This window comes from Canis lupus, chromosome X (genome assembly GCF_048164855.1).
Source record: "Canis lupus baileyi chromosome X, mCanLup2.hap1, whole genome shotgun sequence".
Taxonomy (NCBI): Eukaryota; Metazoa; Chordata; class Mammalia; order Carnivora; family Canidae; genus Canis; species Canis lupus.
This window is the reverse complement of record NC_132876.1, coordinates 41,320,720-41,341,335: the sequence shown is the minus strand read 5'-3', so window position 1 is coordinate 41,341,335 and position 20,616 is coordinate 41,320,720. Positions and strand designations below refer to the sequence as shown.

The 20,616-nt window shown below is 40.6% G+C and overlaps 2 protein-coding genes across 5 annotated transcripts; both read left to right on the top strand.

Annotated features, from left to right (window-relative positions):
- The first annotated feature begins 354 nt into the window (after positions 1 to 354).
- On the top strand, positions 355 to 1,888 carry LOC140628120 (ER membrane protein complex subunit 2-like). Its single transcript, XM_072817094.1, has 3 exons — positions 355 to 1,171; positions 1,269 to 1,350; positions 1,739 to 1,888. Exons 1-2 carry the CDS (start codon positions 365 to 367, stop codon positions 1,347 to 1,349), a joined length of 888 nt encoding a protein of 295 aa, XP_072673195.1. The 5' UTR covers positions 355 to 364; the 3' UTR covers position 1,350; positions 1,739 to 1,888.
- Positions 1,889 to 9,012: 7,124 nt separating this feature from the next.
- Positions 9,013 to 15,926, top strand: NXT2 (nuclear transport factor 2 like export factor 2). 4 transcript variants are annotated; one of them, XM_072816356.1, is made up of 5 exons: positions 9,013 to 9,211; positions 10,177 to 10,264; positions 11,267 to 11,353; positions 12,858 to 13,002; positions 13,857 to 15,926. In XM_072816356.1, exons 1-5 carry the CDS (start codon positions 9,114 to 9,116, stop codon positions 14,036 to 14,038), a joined length of 600 nt encoding a protein of 199 aa, XP_072672457.1. In that variant the 5' UTR covers positions 9,013 to 9,113; the 3' UTR covers positions 14,039 to 15,926. The 4 variants fall into 4 exon arrangements, with proteins under 4 accessions (XP_072672457.1, XP_072672458.1, XP_072672460.1 ...); XM_072816357.1 differs by lacking the exon at positions 9,013 to 9,211 and adding an exon at positions 10,042 to 10,060; XM_072816359.1 differs by lacking the exons at positions 9,013 to 9,211; positions 10,177 to 10,264 and adding an exon at positions 10,411 to 10,538.
- Positions 15,927 to 20,616: the final 4,690 nt, after the last annotated feature.

Sequence of the window (20,616 nt, the reverse complement as noted above, 5' to 3'; positions counted from 1 at the left end):
ATACTTAATAAAAAGAAGTCACAAATGAAAAGATAAAGGATTGGACAGATGAACAAGTAGGAAGATGGTAGCTAGAAACCCAACTGTATTTAATAATTACTTAAAGTGTAAATGGACTAAGAACTTATATTAAAATATAAAGATTATCAGGCTACTTCTCCTTTTATAGAAAACAAAATGCAACTTCATACTGCTTACAACTGATATTAAATAAAAGGATACAGAAACGTTGGAAGTAAAAAAGGTAGTAATACATACAATGCAAATAGTTAAAAAAGAAAGTAATGCAGTTATATTTAAGAACACCAGTAGAACCCTGATACCAAGACCTAACAAGAGTACAAGAAAGGGAGGTTCTGAGAAGATGGCGAAGGTCTCAGAGCTTTACGATGTCACTTGGGAAGAAATGCGAGATAAAATGAGAAAATGGAGAGAAGAAAACTCACGAAACAGTGAGCAAATTGTGGAAGTTGGAGAGGAATTAATTAATGAATATGCTTCTAAGCTTGGAGATGATATTTGGATCATATATGAACAAGTGATGATTGCAGCCCTAGACTATGGTCGAGATGACTTGGCATTGTTTTGTCTTCAGGAGTTGAGAAGACAGTTTCCTGGCAGCCACAGAGTCAAGAGACTAACAGGCATGAGATTTGAAGCCATGGAAAGATATGATGATGCTATACAACTATATGATCGAATTTTACAAGAAGATCCAACTAACACTGCTGCAAGAAAGCGTAAGATTGCCATTCGAAAAGCCCAGGGGAAAAATGTGGAGGCCATTCGGGAACTGAATGAGTATCTGGAACAATTTGTTGGGGACCAAGAAGCCTGGCATGAACTTGCAGAACTTTATATCAATGAACACGACTATGCTAAAGCAGCCTTTTGTTTAGAGGAGCTAATGATGACTAATCCACACAACCACTTATACTGTCAGCAGTATGCTGAAGTTAAATATACCCAAGGTGGACTTGAAAACCTCGAACTTTCAAGAAAGTATTTTGCGCAGGCACTGAAACTGAACAACAGAAATATGAGAGCTTTGTTTGGGCTTTACATGTCGGCAAGTCATATTGCTTCTAATCCAAAAGCAAGTGCAAAAACAAAAAAGGACAACATGAAATATGCTAGTTGGGCAGCTAGTCAAATAAACAGAGCTTATCAGAAATCCCCATTATTTACTCTATCAAATCAAGATTCAACCATAGAAGCTAATGGTTTAGAAAGTAGAAGAATCATGATGTTAACCTGCAGCCAGAGAGTTTGCAGGTCGAAGTAAGAAGGAAACTAAAATTAAGGCAGTTGAAGACATGTTGGAAACACTGCAGATCACCCAGTCTTAAGGTTTCAGACTCTTTCACATTACATTTCACAACTGCACAGTTGAACTTATTGACCTGTGACTTATTTACTAAATGCCTAGTGCTATTTATATACTAATTTTTGTTAAGAGGGCAATTGTAAAGAATGTTTATATAAACCTAAAAATGTTAAAAAAAAAAAAAAAAAAAAAGGGATCCCTGGGTGGCGCAGCGGTTTGGCGCCTGCCTTTGGCCCAGGGCGCGATCCTGGAGACCCGGGATCGAATCCCACATCGGGCTCCCGGCATGGAGCCTGCTTCTCCCTCTGCCTGTGTCTCTGCCTCTCTCTCTCTCTCTCTCTGTGACTATCATAAATAAATAAAAATTTAAAAAAAAAAATAAACCTAAAAATGCCTTTTATTGCTAAGCAGGAAGATGGAGAAAGTCCATGGAAGAGAGATTTAACAAGATTCATATTGATTGTACATCATTCTCTTCATATCACACATGCAGAACTTCTTTTAAGCCACAATGTGATGTAGAAATCCCATAAATAAATCATGTGATTTATTAAAAAAAAAGAGTACAAGAAAGGAAAATTGCAGTCCAAGCTCTTTCCTGAACATAGATGCAAAAATCCTAAACAAAATATTAACAAATGAATCCAGCAATGTAGACAATAAATCATGACTAAGTGGGGTTTATCCCAGTAATGGAGTCTTAGCTGAATATTTGAAAGTCATCCAATGTAATTTATTATATAGGCTGAATAAAGGAGCAAGTTGCCGATGGATGCAGAAAGGACATTTGATCGAATTTTGACACCTGTTCATGATTAAAAAAAAATCAAACTAGGGATAAAAAGGAACATATCTAATCTAATGAAGATGTTCTTTTTAAAGCAGGAATCATACTTAAGGGTGAAATAGTAAATTCTTTTCCCTGAGATCATTGATTTGTCCATCATCCCACTGATTAATATGTATGTTGTTTCCAGTTTGAGGCTATTATAAATAAAGAATGCTTAAGAATGCTTAAGCCAGTGCTCTAATGCAACAACACAGATGACTCACACTACTGTGGAGTGCAAGAAGCCAGATGTTAGAGAGTACATACTATATGAATTCATTTACATGACATTAAATAACTGACACAAACTATGTGTGATCATAAAAGTCCTTATGGTGATTATGTTTGGGGAGTACTGATGGAGAGCATAGGAAGGAACCCACCGGGCACTGGAAATAATCTCTGTAGTGATGTAGTTACTGGTTTTGTGGGCGTATACTTTTGTGAAATCCATCAAGCACTACACTTAAAATTCATGAACATTAGGTGAATTGTATATCATTTTAAAAAACAGGGACACCTGGGTGGCACGGTGCTTGAGCATCTGCCTTCAGCTCAGGGCATGATCTTGGGGTCCTGGGATCGAGTCCCACATCAGGATCCCTGGGGGAAGCCTGCTTCTCCCTCTACCTATGTCTCTGCCTCTCTGTGTGTGTGTCTCAAGAATAGATAAATAAAATCTTTAAAATATATATATCAGGCAAAAAAAATAAACTATATGCAATTTACAAAAGACACACCTCAACATAAGGACTTAAAGGATTTTTTTAAAAGACTTTATTTATTCATGAGAGACACAAAGACATAGGCAGAGGGAGAAGCAGGCTCCATGCAGGGAGCCAGATGTGGGACTCGATCCTAGGACTCGAGGATCATGCCCTGGGCTCAAGGCAGATGCTAAGCCGCCAAGCCACCCAGGCGTCCCAGGATTTTTTTTTAAGATTTTAATTATTTATTCATGAGAGACACAGAAAGAGAGGCAGAGACACGGGCAGAGGGAGGAGAAGCAGGCTTCATGCAAGGAGCCCGATGAGCAACTCAATCCTGGGATTCTAGAATCAGGCCCTGAGCCAAAGGCAGACACTCAATCGCTGAGTCACCCAGGTGCCCAGACTCAAAGGATTGAAAATAAAATGATGATGTAAAACTTACATGAAGCAAATAATAACAAAAAATTGTTGTAGATCTATTTTAATTTCAGGCAAACATATATTTAAAGGTAAAAAGAATAGAAAAAAATTACGTGACTACATGAATCCCCTAACATTTTCTTTCTTCCCCCCTCTTTTTTTTAGAGGGAGCATTTTTTTATTTTGCTTATTTCTGGGTTTGTTTTTATTGAGTTCATGGGAACAGAAAGAAGCCTGGAGCTAGATGGCAGAGAGAATATAAGACAGAGTTGTTTTGTATGAAGGTGACTTCTCAGAGTTAAGCGAGATAAGGAAATGTTCATATTTTAGTTCCTCATCTTCTTAATTAAATGTATGCCCCTGTCTGAACCTTATGTTGCAGCAATGTCTTGACAATGACAATTCGTATTTGTCTAAGAAATATGCGGAGTGGATGAGCCAGGGTCTTAGTGGAATTTCCCCAAACCTGTGAGCTCAACCAATAGAAAAGCTGTATTGTATGTTTTGCTTCTGGAAAGAATTACTTTAAGGAAAAGAAGTTTCCAGCAGAGGGTTGCAAGAATTGTTCTCCCCTGAAGATAAGACTTGTGAATACCCCATAGAGGAGGCAATTGAAAAATAAAAAAAATAATGAGGTGAAAATGGATTATTCTCTCACTTCTTTCCTGACAAGAAGAAAAAGTTCCCTTTATAAGAAACAAGTTCATAAAAAAACAATAAAAATTTAAAAAAATTTAAAATTTAAAAAATGGGGTTGAGTGGGGGCATGGGAGGCACCTGGGTGACTCAATCAGCTAAGCATCTGACTTTTGGTTTCAGCTAGGGTTATGATCTCAGGGTCAGAGGATCAAGCCCTGAGTTGGGCTCCAGGCTTAACTAGGAGTCTGCTTGTCCCTCTCTCTCCCCCTCTGCTCCTCCACCCACTCACAGACATGCTCCCTCTCTCCATCTCTCTCTGTCAAATAAATAGATGATAGATAGATAGATAGATAGATAGATAAAATCTTTAAAAAAAAGAAAAAGAAATTAGCTCACATCTTCACTTCTTCCAGAATGGATTCGAAATGGGGATAAAAGCAAGCTATCAGGAGGAGAAATTTTCATTTGGTCATTTTCTTTTTACCTCCTACTTTGCCTAGGTTTTTTACTCTGTGCCAGTGGTATGAAATAAATGTTAAATATATGAAAAGCACATAAAGTTATTCCCTAAAAGTCTAGAAAATGTATAAATAATAAAAGTTATCCAATAACATCTTTCAAAAGATCTATCAAAGTGCCATCTAGACAAAGCTTCGGAATAGCAGAATGAGAACATCTATAAGTTAACCCCTCCCCCAAAGCAATGAGAACACTAACTTTGTCAAAATTAACTCGTTCAGAACTCTAGAAATTAAGCAAATACTTGGAAAAATCTGAGGAGCATGTGTTCAAGAAAGACTACTGAACACCCATAAGGACATTAGCGCTTGTAGTGTTGTAACTGGATCTACTCACCTATTCCTGTACGCTGCTCCACAACTCTATGGTTGTGAAAAGACAATGCACAGAATAAGACAAACTATTTGCAAATCATATATCTGATCAGGGACTTGTATCTGGAATATGTAAAGGATAAAAAAAACAATAATGAAAAGACAACCTATTTTTTTAAAACAAACAATGGATCTGAATAGACATTTCTCCAAAGGAGATAAACAGATGGCCAATAACCTCATAAAAAGATGTTCAAGATAATGAGGCATCAAGGCGATCCAAATGGAAACCACAGTGAGATACCACTTCCTATCCACTAGGATGACTATAATTAAAAAGATAGACAATGGCTAGTATTGGAAAGGATGTAGAGAAATAACAATCCTGGGAATGTAAATTGGTGCTGCCCCTGAGGAGAACAGTCTGGTAGTTCCTTACAACATTAAACAGGTTAAAGACAAGACAACAGGCCCCCACAGATGCAGTTGCTTATGCTAAGCAACACATCATCAAACCAAGGCTTACTTAATTACAATTTTAGCTCTCCAGGAAATGGAATCTCAAACCAGTCAATCAGGAATCACCTGATCAGTATTAGCTAGGTGATCTGCCTGATAGACCCCTACCATCCCCTAAAGAAAAAGAACCTTGCAATAACCCATCTGCTTTTTTGCTTCATAGAACTTCCTTATTCCTTCTCCCTTCTGCCTGTGAAAGTCTTTCATTTTGCACAACTCCTCAGAGCTCCTTTATGTCTGCTGGATTGGATGTTGCCCAATTGATTAATTGTTGAATAAAACCAAAAGGATCTTCAAATTTTACTGTTGAATTTTATTTTTTAACACATAAGTCGCCATATGACCCAGCAATTGCACTCCTGGATATCTCCCCAAGAGAAGTAAAAACATGTACCCTCACAAAAATGTAAACAAATGTTTATAAACGCATTATTTATAATATCCAAAAAGTGGAAACATGCCCACTAATGGATGAATGGATAAATAAAATGTGGTATAGCCATACAATGGAATACTACTCTGTAATTAAAGGAACTGGAGTGTGGATACATGCTACCACATGGAAGAGCTTTGAAAACTAGGCCAAGATACATATTGTATGATTCCATTCATATGAAATGTCCAGAATAAGCAAATCCATAGAAGCAGGCGGTGGTGCCAGGAGGTGGCAGGCAAGAGGAATTGGAACTGCTAATGGGGAAGAGAAGGGGTTCTTTTCAGGCCATTGAAAAATGGTCTAAAATTTCATGGCAATGCTTGCATGACTGTGAACATACTAAGAACCACTGATCTGTACACATTAAATGGGTAAAGTACAGGGTATGTGAATTATATCTCAGCAGAGCTGTTTTTAGAAGTGCTGTCTGATGTGAATGGGCCAAAGGCGCCGAGCTAACTGAGTTGGTAGGGCATAAGACTTAATGTTGAGCAGGGTGATCAACAACCAGAGACCTAAGAGCAAGGGGCTGACTCCTCGGATCACTTCCCTGATTGTTCTAGACTAGTCCATGGTAACTCCAGAGCAAGGAGAAGATTCAGTGGGTATGGTAGTAACTCCGAGCAGCTTTAATTCCATTAGGTCTATGTTTGAGCAGGAAAAAATGGCTGCACAGCACAGCCAGAAGCAGTCCTAATTACCCCAATTTATTAAGCCTGCAGAGCACCCAACCCTCTCCTGAGCTATGCCCCTCAATACACTGAAGCTACCTAGTATGTCTCAACTTCATTCTCTTAAATAGCTGGCTGCATAATCTCTGCCATGGGTAGGGGAAATAACATTCCTCAGGCAGGGACTGCTTGTCCATAACAAAGATATCACAAAACATGTATTAACATTATTATTTCTATTTTACAGACTGGGAGACCAAGGAATGGAATGGTTAGGTAACTTGGCCAAGGTCACAGAGCTCCTCAGTAGAACGGCCAAGATCTGAATTCATGCTGGTGCCAACAACTATGTGCTTAACAAGGATGCCGTTCTGTATTCCAAGAAAAGCCCCTTCACACCCTTCCTAGTCAATCTCCCCACTTTTCATGCATGTGCAGTTATCTAGCCAAGAGCAATGCCATGTTTTGTTTGCCTGGTTACCATTTATCCCCCCAAATACAATTTTTTTTAAATTTTTTATTGGTGTTCAATTTACTAACATACAGAATAACCCCCAGTGCCTGTCACCCATTCACTCCCACCCCCCGCCCTCCTCCCCTTCTACCACCCCTAGTTCGTTTCCCAGAGTTAGCAGTCTTTATGTTCTGTCTCCCTTTCTGATATTTCCCACACATTTCTTCTCCCTTCCCTTATTTTCCCTTTCACTATTATTTATATTCCCCAAATGAATGAGAACATATAATGTTTGTCCTTCTCCGACTGACTTACTTCACTCAGCATAATACCCTCCAGTTCCATCCACGTGGAAGCAAATGGTGGGTATTTGTCATTTCTAATAGCTGAGTAATATTCCATTGTATACAATTTTCATATGGTTTAAGTTCATTGTCCTGACCAACCAGAGCCCAACATTGTTTTCTATGTTGCTTCCCCAGCCTCCCACCTTTGTAGCACATCAATAAAAGTACACAAAATTCCGTGCAAACATTCAGTGCAAAACTCTGAGACCTCCCTCCATCTCTAGCTCAGCTGTCCCCTTCCAATACTCTCAGCACTTCTCTCATCCCCAGCACTATTGCCTTCCCACCAATAGACACTCATCATGGCCAGAGGACAGGTCACAATCTTTGGGGCAGGTAGAAATGTAGGGAGTAAATACTTCAAAATAAGCATAGTTTAGGGACAATGAGTGGCTCAGTGGTTGAGCATATGCCTTTGGCTCAGAGCATGATCCCAGGGTCCCGAGATTGAGTCCTGCATTGGGCTCCCCACAGGGAGCCTGCTTCTCCCTGTATATGTCTCTGCCTCTCTCTCTGTGTGTCTCTCATGAATAAATAAATAAAACCTTTTTTTAAAAAGTGTAGTTTAAGCACATACGTGACTAGCAGAGTGTCTAAGAGAAAAGACTTTGGGATTACACAGCTCTGGGTTGAAATTCTAGCTCCACTAGCTATGTCATCCTAGCCAATTTACTTAACCTCTTTGAATTGCAGTTTGAGTTCTTAAAATTTTAGATAATAATTTGTCTCTCTCCAGGGGTCATGAGGATTGAATGAGATTATAATAAACACCAGACACCTATTCTGAGCTCTCAATTAATAAGCATAATTACCTATAAAGCAGTAAACACAAGTCATTTTTGGCAAACAGTACTAGTTAACTTTGCCGATGTTGGTGAACAATGAGAGAGAAGTCTGGAATGGCAAATTGAGACTAGACCAAGGTAGGTCTTAAAAGATTAGAAACATTTTGGAAAAATGAGAAGTGAGAATATTTGCATATAGAGGAGGGAAAGGGAGAAGAGGATAAGGGGAGAGGAGAGGAGAGGGGAGGGATGGAAAGGATAGTGGAAAGGAGATGGGTAGGGGAGCAGAGTAGAAGGGAGGGGGAGGGGTGGGTACTGGCAGGGAGGGGGAGGGATGGAAAGGGGAGGGGAATGGAAGGGAGAGGAGGTAGGGAAGGGGAGGAGGGGAAGAGTCGAAGAAAGGGAGGGCGCAGTGGAAGGTATGGTGGAGGGGAGCAGAGCAGAAGAGGGGGTGGGGACTGGCAGGGAGAGGGGGAGGGAAGGGGAGGGAAGGGGAGGATATGGGAGGGGTCAGCGGAAGGGAGGGGGCAGCAGAAGGGAGGGGGAGAGGAGGTGAGGAAGGGGGGAGAGAGAGAGAGAGGTTGCCTAAAAAATGAGCCAAATTGAGCAAGTTACTTGGAATTCCTCTGTAGTTCATAAATGTTCTGTTTATTGTCTAGAACTCCCATTACATTGTGAACGTTATGTGGAGAACCTTGCATAACGTGGTAGTCCATAGTAAGTGTTCAATATTTTTTGAACAAACAAGTGAATTACGATGATGGGGGTGCTAAAAATAGAGTCCAAGAATTCAAGCATAGATGACTGAAAGAATACAGAAGATTGGAATTGCAGAGGAATTAAGGAGTTTAAATTTTGGACTCTTAAGAGTTCGAGAAACCTGTAAAGCATTTCTGCTGTTCATATCTAGTGAAATTCCATAAGCGGAACTGGACATCGACGGTGGGGGCTGGAGATGTGTCGTGAAGATTTATTAGCATATGAATAGCAGTTGAAGTCACGTGGGAGGAAGGAGGTTTTTAAATAAGAGACACCCCCGGAAGTGACGCCAGTAAGAGGGGCGCAGGGGAAGAAAGTCAGTCTGCCTGCAGTTGAAGGTAGTTTGAAGAGCGGAGCGCTGTGGGGGGCCAATAAGATTCAAATATGAGAAGATTCAGAAGAGACTGGGCTCATAGAAGGGACTCAGGAAGATACCAAAGAAGGAGAGAATATTTTGATGAGCCAGAAACCAGCTATTCGAGGTAAGACTATAGCGATAGCTAATTGATTTAACCATGCAGAAGCTGTTGGTGCCTTTGAGGTGAACGGTTTTAAAGGATGCTGGAGAGTGAAATCAGGTTGTAGTGGTAGTTAAATTGCTTGAGCTTGAACCCCAATTAGTTTGTGACTCTCAGTGGGTTCCTTAATCACAATGTGCCTTAGCTATAAACTGGAGATGGTTACCTCATAGCATTATTAAAGTAATAAGTGAATATCGATTAAAATGCTTAGAAAATTACATTGCTCGTGGTCACCACGCAGTAAAATTTTAGTTGCAGTTAGAAAGTAGGCTGCAGAAGGTGGTGAATGGCAAGGTTTGCTAATCTTCATTTGGAGTCTGAGACCAAAATTTGGGCATGAAGGAACTTGATAAGCCTTTTCTTATGAATAGCAGAAAACCAAATCATGAATAATTTTAGGAATGCTGCTGAGACCGTTGGGATTCGATTTAGTGAGGCTAGATTCTTCCAGAATGTTCCAGAACTTTAAACCGTTCTTTGCCAGTCATGCGCAGTGTGGTGGCATCCCTCCCCAAACTCCACCCCTTTTTCCTATAGTCTACAGTTCCAGTAGGTGTCTCCTCGCGTTTCTCGTTGGTCTTCTGCTATCCTTGGCCCCGCCTCCTGGCGCAAAGAAGTCCCCCTATTGGGCCATTTAGATTTTTTTTTTCTTGTCCCGCTTCGTGAGGGAAATGGATACTTTTACTTGGAGTATCTAGTTTACGAAAGCAGAGGATTTTTTTCTTCCCAACCAAGTAGATAAATAGCAACCAAATGAATAGAGGAGGCAGATGGGAGGGTACGGTCGGAACTGAAGGAAGTGTACTTAAGGTTGGAACATCGGGGTGCTTTTAACAACGGACCGAGCTACTTCCGGGAGAGAATGGGCGGGTAGAGAATTCGGCGTTTGGCGGGTTTAGCTGTCTTCCTAAATTTTGGTCCTGCAGCAGCCGAGGGCGCCCGACACGTGAAGAGGTAGTGACGCCGCCACTGCCGGAACAAGCTGCTTCGGGGTCCCTCATGGCCACGTCTGTGGTGAGTGCTGGGGCCACTGCAGGGTGCCGAGGCGCCGCGGCTCGGGCAGCTGAGGGGAGGGGCGCTGGGGCGGGCAGCCTGGTGGTCACGTGGTCCCGTGGCGAATCAGGGCCGGGCCCGCTGGGCTCCGGGGCGGGGCCCGCTTTCTGTAGCCCCCTTGGGTCGCGAGCCCACAGATTCCCCCGCCGCCCCCACCCCTTGGCGTCCGTGCAGTCCCTTTCGGTTGCTGCCAAGGACCCCGAGATGAGAGTTGGCGGGAAGCGGAAATGTTGGGGTCTGTTTATGGCTTGCGATTTTTTATTCTCTATCATCTCCCTCTCTGAATGACTTTCGATATCCTGACAGGGAAATGAAACGGATTCTTAATTCAAATAATAGGCTGGGCTCGGCGAATGGCTGGGAGAAAGGTACCTATTAAATCATCCGGCAGAAGAAAAACCCCAACAGCATTTCTCTCCTTCGGTTCGACAATTCTTTACAAATGCCGGTGAATTTTTCCGTCATGTGTAGAAGTTTCCTAACTATATAGTTTTTCAAGCATTTCATCAAACTTCGTTTTATACTCCATTTTTTCCCCCACTGAGTAACTCTTTGTCCTGAGTTCTGGCTTAAAGAGGGAATTCAGCACTTCCACCACCACCCTGCCCTTTATAAGGTTCAGACCACATCGTTTTTTTAAGGTGAATGTTTTGTAAGATATTGGAAGCGTAAGGTACTTCCAGTACCAGTTACCAAGCAAACATAAATTCATATTTGAAATGAGAAAAAAATTCACTATTGAGGGATGAGTATGTCCTAAACACATGTACTTTAAAATGGGGGAAAATAAAAAAACTGGAAACTTTTGAACCCTGACCTTTATAATGTCCAAATATCGATGGAAGAATGTGAACTGTGTATGCAGCTACAAAGTGATTGAAATACGTGACCAGCTTTTGTTCGTTTTCTCTTTGTTAGGAGTTGGAGGGGTGGTAATGTGCACTTCTGAATTTTTTCTTCTAGGACTTTAAAACTCACGTAGATCAGGCATGTAGAGCTGCTGAGGAATTTGTCAATATTTACTATGAGACAATGGACAAAAGAAGACGGGTGAGCCTTATAGACTCTACTACACTTTGTTAAGTACCAGGGTTTTTTGTTTTGCTTTTTGTCTTTTTGTAGCCATCCAGTCATCTGACTTGCATAAGTGATAACTGTGGGCTTGTTCTTTAAAAGTGCATTTTTTAAGGGAAGGATTGGTTATGATACTCTGGAAATGTGGGCTCTGGAGTCCCTCTCTCAGCTTTGCATTTACCTAACTCTGTGACCTTGGGTAAATTGTTAATCTCTCTTATTCTCTAGTTTTAGGGAGAGTAAATGGGAATTAACTTACTGCACTTGACATGGGGTTTGACATATATTTACTCAAATATGTTACCTTTTTTAAGCTGTCATTCAGCCAGTATACTTAAAACAGTATCAGTGCTAGTGAAGGAGTGTGCCATTACAGGGAATGTTCCTTGAACTGTTTAATTTCATATATTATTAATTTCTGATTAAAGCTCAAAGCTGTAGTTGGCACTCACAAACAGGATCCACATGGCTTGGATACCTTAAGTTTTCAACAGAGCAAGTTACTTCATCAGCTTTTTTTGTTGTGATTTATCCTTGAGTCCTATCTTCTAAGTTAACTTTCAGTATGTGCTGGAGTCTTGCCTAGGTCTCTTATTGGCATAAGATTGTTTTAGAGAGCTTTCCTTTATGCTGCATGTACAGAAATTAATCTCTAAGAATTTCTATTTTTTTAAGGTAGAAGATAAAAGAAGCTTCTGGTACAGCACAAGGGCAAGGGCCTGACAATGGATGTTTATTGTGTCTTGCTGCTTTCAAAAATAAAGCAGCAAAAAAAAGGCAACATAGTTTTATTACCAGAGTCCAGATAACAGGCTGTTCTTTTAATCCAAGTGAAATTTTAGGATTAAGCAAATGTGTCCTGTGACGCTTAACTCCTGTAACTAACTCTTGTGCCTAAGGGGTTAACTGTTGAATTTTGCTTTATCTGGGCCTTAACTTACCTGACTTAGCAAAGACTGCATTGGCAAGTACTTTTGATTCCTTTGAACAAAATAGGCTGTTTGAGTAGTAGTAAAAGGAATTTTTCCTAAAACATAGGACATCAAATGGCTCAAACATTAAGTGGCTCACGTGTATATAAACACTAGGGCTGAAGTGTACCGGTGGAATCTGATTGACATCTTGAATTCTCAGAACTGGAAACTAAAGGGAGACTAAAACTGGTTTGGGTTGAAGCTTGTAATCATTTAATTCATTTTAGCAAACAAAGTAAAACTCTAAAACCCTCTTTTAGTTTGGATGCACAGTGTTTTCATGGCTAAAGTGAGATGATATCTATTAAAGTCAAGGTGATAAGGCATATGCTTTGTTCCCGTTATCTTCTAGTGGGAGGGGAGGGGCGCTGAGGAGAGAGGAGATGGAGGTAGGTAGAACCATGGAAATGTCTATATGCCTCCTGTAACCCTTCGATCCATTTCTATAAAATGCTTCCCCAGGAACAGAAATCTTTACCATTTTTTCCCTTTTTTTTTTCTTTAAGGCACTAACCCGGCTGTATCTGGAGAAGGCCACTTTAATATGGAATGGAAATGTTGTTACAGGGCTGGAGGCCCTAGCTAATTTTTTTGAGATGTTGCCTTCTAGTGAGTTCCAGGTCAATATGTTAGATTGCCAACCAGTTCATGGTAAGACCATGGTCTTTCAGTGTCGTCTTTTTTCCTTTAGTGAGCACTGAGCTTGAACACCAAAAGCAGCAAGCAACTTTTAGCCATAGAAGCAATTACTCTTTGAACAACTTAAAAATGAAAAATTCAGTCAGATCAAACTTTTGGTCTTCCTTTAGTTCCATCTCATTCCAGAGGACCGCAAGTAGGTTTTGATGGATTGTGTGCTTATGGTTTATTAGAAGTTAGTGAGAAATTAAGGCTTAATGGGATTTTGGTTGATGGGAGAAGACCAATTATCCCTTGTCCCTATATAAACAGCTGCGTTTTGTACCTTGAAATGTTTCCAGAAAAAAATTATACCAATATCTGATTAATATGTTTTATTATCTTAAAACCTGCTGAAATTTGATGGAAGAAATTTATTCTGTTACACGAAAAAATGATTTGGCAAGAGAGAATTTGGTTCAAAGTAGATTGATGCGATATGTAAGATTAACCTCTAGGTAGGGTCCTAAGTGTCAGAAGTAGTAGTTTAGGGTGATTTTTCCCCCCTTCATAGCTTAAGAAAGCATAAGAAAAAGCTCTGTTAGAAGCCCTGTGAAATATTAATGAATACAGTAACCGAATGGTCCTGTGCTGGGTATAAGCTCTTCATTTTGAAACTTTACCCTAAATCCTTCTGGACTAAAAATAATTTTAATATGCTTTGAAATGATAATTTTCTACCTCTAGGGGCACATGCTCAATATTGTCCTCAAGGCAAAGAAAGTTTATGAAAGGTTTTTTCTGTGTTGTGTTTGAAGCAATGTAGTTTAAGCCGGAAAATCTGCTTAGAGATAGAAACTGATCTCTTTTTTTCTATGTGGGCAAAGAGCAAGCTACTCAGGCCCAGACTACAGTTCTCGTTGTGACCAGTGGAATTGTGAAGTTTGATGGAAACAAACAACACTACTTCAACCAGAACTTCCTGCTGACTGCCCAGTCTACTCCTAACAACACTGTGTGGAAGATTGCAAGTGATTGCTTCCGTTTCCAAGATTGGGCTAGTACTTAAAAGGGGGCAAAAGTCCATTCTTCTTTGGTCCATTAGTTCCAGCAACAGAAATTTATGTGAAGTAATTCATTTCATTATGGAAGCACTATAAACTAATAAGTGCTGAAACTCTGTTTTCTTTAATACTTTTTTTATTCCTAGCAGCACCTTTTTTAGCAGCTGCCTGTTTGGATCATTGCCCTTAAAAGCTTTAATGCTAGTTTTTTACATGCCTTATATACATTTCACTAATAACATTCTTACAGTAATACTGTACACATGGTCTCTGTATTAATATACTCACTGTGAGCCCAGCCTATTGCAAAAATGAAATTCTTTTGTAATACTATCTATGGGATATCAGCACAAAGTAACTCTCTGGGAAAAAGTGGAGTTTTTTGGTCATTGTTACTAGCTTAATTTCTTAGTAAGACACATACCTATTTTCAGTATTGCTGGTAATGCAATTGTAATGTAAGGCTTTTCCAAATCCATTCAGTGAAGGCATTACTAATTTAGGTTTGCATAGCTACTCTGACATACTAACACGTAGAGATGTTCGGTAGTCTTTCTTCGTGTTAAGTGTTTTATGTTGGCATGTTTTCTTACAGAGTGAATCTACTAAAACGTTCCCAGTTGATACTTGAGTATTGGATTACTCAGTGATTTAAAAGCAGAACTACTTAAAAAGATTTCTCTTGGCAGCTCCAAGTTTGTAACTTTAGGTAACAAATGATAGTAGGACTCATAGCTTTAATGGGAGAATGGGGAGTGAGAAATGGAGAGATCCAAGGTTGGCCAAAAATTAAGAACGGTGGCCAAATGGTAAATGTTTGGTACTTGTTTTCTACCTCCTAAAAATGTAGCCTATTTTTAGGATTTAAGTCATAAATTAGCCTTCTAAATGGTCCTACGTGTGAGAAGCAATAACCCTGACCCTGCAGGGTCTGACAGGAAAGTGGGAAACCAAGCCATTGCTCTCTCTTCGGGACACTCTTCACTTCTAAGTCTTCCATGTGAACTTCAGGCCAGAAGTCTCCTATGTATTACCCACCCCCTGAAATAAGTGTTTTCTTTGTTTTACACTGTTGGCTGTGTTTTTCTTTCTTTTTTACTTATTTAAAGTTAAAATTATTTAATATGATTTGTTTTTCTGTTGAGCAAATAGAACTATTGTAAGGCATGTTCCTGTCATGTGGCTAGCTCTGTCTTTTTAAAGAGCAAATAGAGGACAGCAGATTTTCATAAGCCCCTACACTTCAAAAGAACAAATTGATTCATGTTATATCTTGACATATAAAGAGAAAAGGCTAGCTTTGGTTTTTGTAAAACTTTAAAGTTTTCTCCATGCTTTTGTTCATCATTTCGGTGTTTTTAAGTGAAAGGTGCCAGCTTCGTTTCTCCATTGCAACTCAAATATAAGGTTTCTTATCGCTTACTTTGGAAAGCAGAAGTTCCTTTACCCTTGACCCAAACTGCATGTTTCACTTCTGATGTGTTAACAGAATAGAATTAAATATTGGAAAAGGGGGTGGAACTGAAATTTAGACCCACAGTCTCTTATACTGCTGATCAAAACTTAAACATTATAGTCTACTCAGAGTGAGCTTATTCTCATTTTAGAATGGCTGTTTACATCTATGCCTTCAGCAGCAAATAATCAGTGCCTAACACTGACCTTTCCCTGGTAGAGAACAATCTCAAGTAAAAAGCTGCATATAACTAGCAATAACTGAATTGAGTGGTTATATTGTATGTTTTAAGACTTCTGTATGCATTGCTCTTTCCAAACTCTGTATAACTTTTAAATGGCTGGAACTACTCTTGTATGGACTAAGACTATTTTTGACATGCACATATTTTTGTAACTTGAAAAAAATAAAATTTGCCTTGTGACAAGTTTTCTCAAGCTTGTTTTAAGGTCTTTTGATTTTTTTTTTTTTTGAGACGCCAGAAGAGGTAGTTCTTTACAATATAAAGTTTTTCAGATTAAAAAACAAACACAATAGAATGTTGATAACAGTGGTTGACAACCTAGATTTTGTCTTCTCTCTAGTTCACCTTGTTCTTTTCCTACCAAATAATCACTCACGGGATCATCTGTTTGAGGTAGCGGTGAGGTTTCTGGTGAGATGTTGGAAATTTTAACCTTGGGAAACTTTAGCCCAAATGCTGGGGTCAGCAGGCAGTTAAGCCAAAAGACAGTTGGTTTCCAGAAAGAATGGTTCCAGTAGTGTCAATTCTACATTAAAAATAAGTCACTAGGCACTTGGATGGGAGTGAGAAGAGGCAACAGCCCTTGAAACTATCTACCACTTTTCATTTCTTCACAAATACACTTATTTTTCACAATTAAATATCCCTGAAATTGGTATGGATCCTAAATTTCTGCCAAATCATAGTTTAATTGGCTTCCCCCCCCTTTTCTCAGTTGTACCAAAAATACCGGCACATCTCACAATCAATGGCCTCTTCAATAATACTGATGAAGTGCAGTAACGTATTTCCTCTCTAAAAATGATTAGGAGTCTACTTAGGTCTAAATCTGTGGTCATGTGACTGGATGATGGGCATTACAGAGATCACATGATAGAATGAACACTGGGTGTTGTATACAACTGATGAATCACTGAATTCTACATATGAAACTAATGCACTTATATTTTAATTGAATTTAAAATAAGTAAATAAATAGATTTGGTCATAGTGAAAGGAAAAGGCTGTGAACTAGTAACTCATGACTCCCGATTCTTTCAAGTTACTTGTATGACTAGCTTTGTATGGCTGGAAGAGCTACAGACCTTATTTAAACATGCATAAGCCTTGTTGAATTGTAGTCTTAACATGTGCCTGGTTTTTGGAAATTACCTGGTAATACAGGATGTGTCAAAAAAGATAATCCCAGTGAGGTTAAAGGGCATATGTGGTGTTTGGGAAAGGAGCAAGCAGTCCAAAAGCAAGAAGATACCATGAGTTGTCTTATTCTGGAATATTGCTGAATTGACTGAAAACTGAGGCAGGAAATTCAGTAGAAGGGAACTTCACTTGCAGATTTTTGTTATTTAATATGGGGTATTTATCCATTGGGACCATAACAAAAGGAGCGGAAACTGAATGGAAAAAAATCAGACAGGAAGACAAAGCATGAGAGACTTGTAACTCTAGGAAACGAACGGAGGGTTGCTGGAGAGGAGGTGGGTGGGGGATGGGGTAACTGGGTGACAGGCATTAAGGAGGGCATGTGATAATACAGGGGTATATAATAAAAATAATACAAGGTATATAAAAGACAAACGTGGTATAAAGGATAAATATCTAGGGGGAAGTGGTAGGACATAGTTGGCTTTTGGATTTAACAGTTGGCTCTATACAATGAAAATATTTCATCCAAACACTTAGCTATCAAACCACTGTATTCTAATATTTTCCACCCTTTTGTCAAATGCAGCTTTCTGTAAAAGAGTTCTCGGTGACCATCTATGGACCATATAGGTCAGTCTTGCTTCCTAGAGAAGCACTAAAAAGAGGGAACATCTTGGAGTAACATATCCGATGAAGGGGTCTTAGGATACAGCTTTCATCTGGATTGAGGCATATGCATCTTCTAGATCAGTGGCTTTCAAAGGTTTTGCTCTAACACACAATAAGTATGAAATATCACAACCCATCACACAGATGCATAAATGTAACAAACTAAATGTTCAAAAGAAAACTCATGCCTACTACTTGTAAGTTGTTTCTGGTACTTTCTATTTCATTGTAATAATTTTTTTAATTCTGATCACAGCCTGCTGAATAGATTTTTACAACTTCTTCGTGGATTGTAGCAGCAGTTTGGAAAGGACAAAAAGGAGCAAGCATGTAATTTTAACTGTCACTTTCTAGTAGGGCTTGGTGTTGGGGTGGCTTCCAAAAAGCAATGTCACCATGACTTACAAGACATCAAAAACTTCCTCCTCTCATATTTGCAGAAGGCCATAAAGGGTGGCATTGTTTTCCTTCCATTCCTTATCTTGCACCCAAAGTTCAAAGCCTAAGAGAGCAACTGTTTAGTCTTTAGGCAGAATCTGAGAGCAGTGTATGTGAGATGAAAAGGACTCAAAATCAGGAGGAGGCCACCCTATTTCAAGTGTCCAAGAATAGCATTGAGGAGGCATTCTGGCAGAAACACCCTAAACGCAGTCTGATAACTGCAATAAACTGTGTTTTGGTCTATTTTAAGTCAATTGTATGTATTTTCCCCTTTCCCTTTTTTCTTGAACATTCTGGACTTTGTGTATTGGCTCCCTGGTTTAACAAAGGCTGTGGTAGTCTCGAAGTCAATCCTGGCCCCAAACCCAAAGGAGATCTGTATTCTAGGGCTGATCTGTGCCTGCTGTGCTGTGTGTGACCTGTGGTGATTCCTGCACTGTGGGCCTGTCTTCAGGTGTTAAATGAAGATTCGCCCTATCTGGCCCACCAGGTAGTTATGAGGGTTGAATAAGAGAAGAATGTGACAGAGCTGCACCAGAGGATGGCTGTATGTTCTTGGCTCAGTCATGGGCTTCGGCCTCTCGCCAAATTCTGTTTCTTTTAGGCTAAAATCCAGTGATCCGAGACTGCCGTCCACAACCACAACTTGCCACTGCCTGTGAGATTTCTTCAACTCCCCAACAAGGCTCAGATTAGATCAATTATAGGACTATTTTCCCATACAAAAGCGATTGAGGCCCTTAAAGGGAAGCAAGAATAGCGATTTGCAGATGTCTTCTTGAGAGGTCTTTCTGTATGGGCAGGGGGGGCGGAGTGTGCCGGTAATGGCCAGGAACATTACTGATTCCAATTCTCTTACACCAGGGCAGGAAATCAGGGAGAGGGGTCTGTAACACTGGGAGCCCTGAGCTTCCTGAGCCACCTGAACTTCGTTCCCCTGTCCTTTTGCACTGATTTCTCTAATCTTCCCTGTCGGTGCCCCCCAGAATTGCCAGTGATCTGGACCCAATCTCAGAGCTAGTAATTCATTGGCTTTGGGTATTGCCAGAGCAAGAAAATGCAAGCCTGGGAGAAGGGACCAGAGGAGAAATTGAGCTGGTGGGGCCAAGGGGGTAGGGTGGGGTGGGGACAATTGGATAGATGTTGCTTTCCAGGCAACTGGAAATAAAAAGGAAATTGGAGAGAGAGACCAAAAAATTGAGCCTCCCTCAGAAGATTTATAATCACTCTGGGGAGGGAAGGCCTGGTGGTTAAGGAAGCCCTTCCACTTGCAGAATAAGAGCTGAAGCTACAAACAAATAGACTCACGCATCTCTGGGAGGTCAGTGGCAAAAGTAGGGACTGGAGGGCCTCCTGCCTCCATGCCCCTTCCTTCCATCCTTTCTGGGGCTCTCCTTTTTCTTCCCAAGGTCCCCAGAGTTGCAGACTCGGGCCTGTCCTCTCCTCAAATCCCTCTTCCCATCCCATCTAGAACTTCATTGCCCTAAGAGTCATTTTCTCACACCCCACCCTCTGTTTTCAGGTTAAGTTTGTTAACTCATAAGCTCACTGTGGAATTGATTGGCTTCTGTGTCTTGGGCTTGTTGCACTTGGTCCGGAAGCAGCTGGAACAATACTGGAACTCAACCGGCCACTAATCTGAGCTCTTTGGACATGTTTTGTGTGTGAGGAATGGGAGGGATTTGATTGATGCCCCTCAAACTCTCCCTTGCAGAAAGCAAACTTCTATATACTCTACTGTGGGCTATAAATGAGCCCAGCATATAACCTCCCAAATATCTTACCAATTATGCATTCTTTTAACTTCTGTTCACAGTGAGGGAGGTCTTTGTTTCCATTGCCACTCTCACCCAGTTGTTAGTGGCCTGAGAACACTTCCAAACCCCATTTATGCCCCCATACCTCTCAGCCTGCAGAGCCCCTTTGGCAGCAGCCAAGGAAAGCACTAGAACGTAGTGTCAGTATGAGCTAATGGGTCAACTTGGAGTCAGAGACATGGAGGTGAAGTGGGGACTTGCCACTTGCTACCTGTGTGATCCTTTAGCAAGTTAATAATCCTCTAGCACAGCCCCTCCTTCCTCATCTACAAAAGGCGGATGTAATACTTACCTTGCAATACTTCACTTATGGTGAAGCCTGCATGAGCTAAAAGCTGTACTGTGCCTGGCACACAGTAATAACATAGCTAACTGCCATTAACCAGTTACCTACATGTACCAGGCAATGCTGAGCACCTCGCGTGCATTATTATCTCATTTGACCTTAAGAATAGGTGACCTTAACCACTCTGATAGAATTACAGACACTTGATGAATGGTAGTGGATCCTAGAATTGCCATGTCCTACATTCTTAAATCCAAGTCTGAGGGAGACTTAGCCCAATGTATATGTGCGCCCACCCATTGTCTGTCTTTGTGGGCATCTTATTCCTTACCTCCCCAGGTGGAAGGCTCTTAGAATTGAGGGGAAGCGTGGAGAAGCATATTCAGTACACAAGTCACAAGCAAGGGTGAATCTGGGGCTAGTGTCTAGAGGGAAAAATACAATAGCCAAGGGCCGGAGCTGCTCTCACCCCTGCTCCTTGTAAGGCAGGGGGCCCATGCAAAGTTGCAAACTCTGTCTTGGGA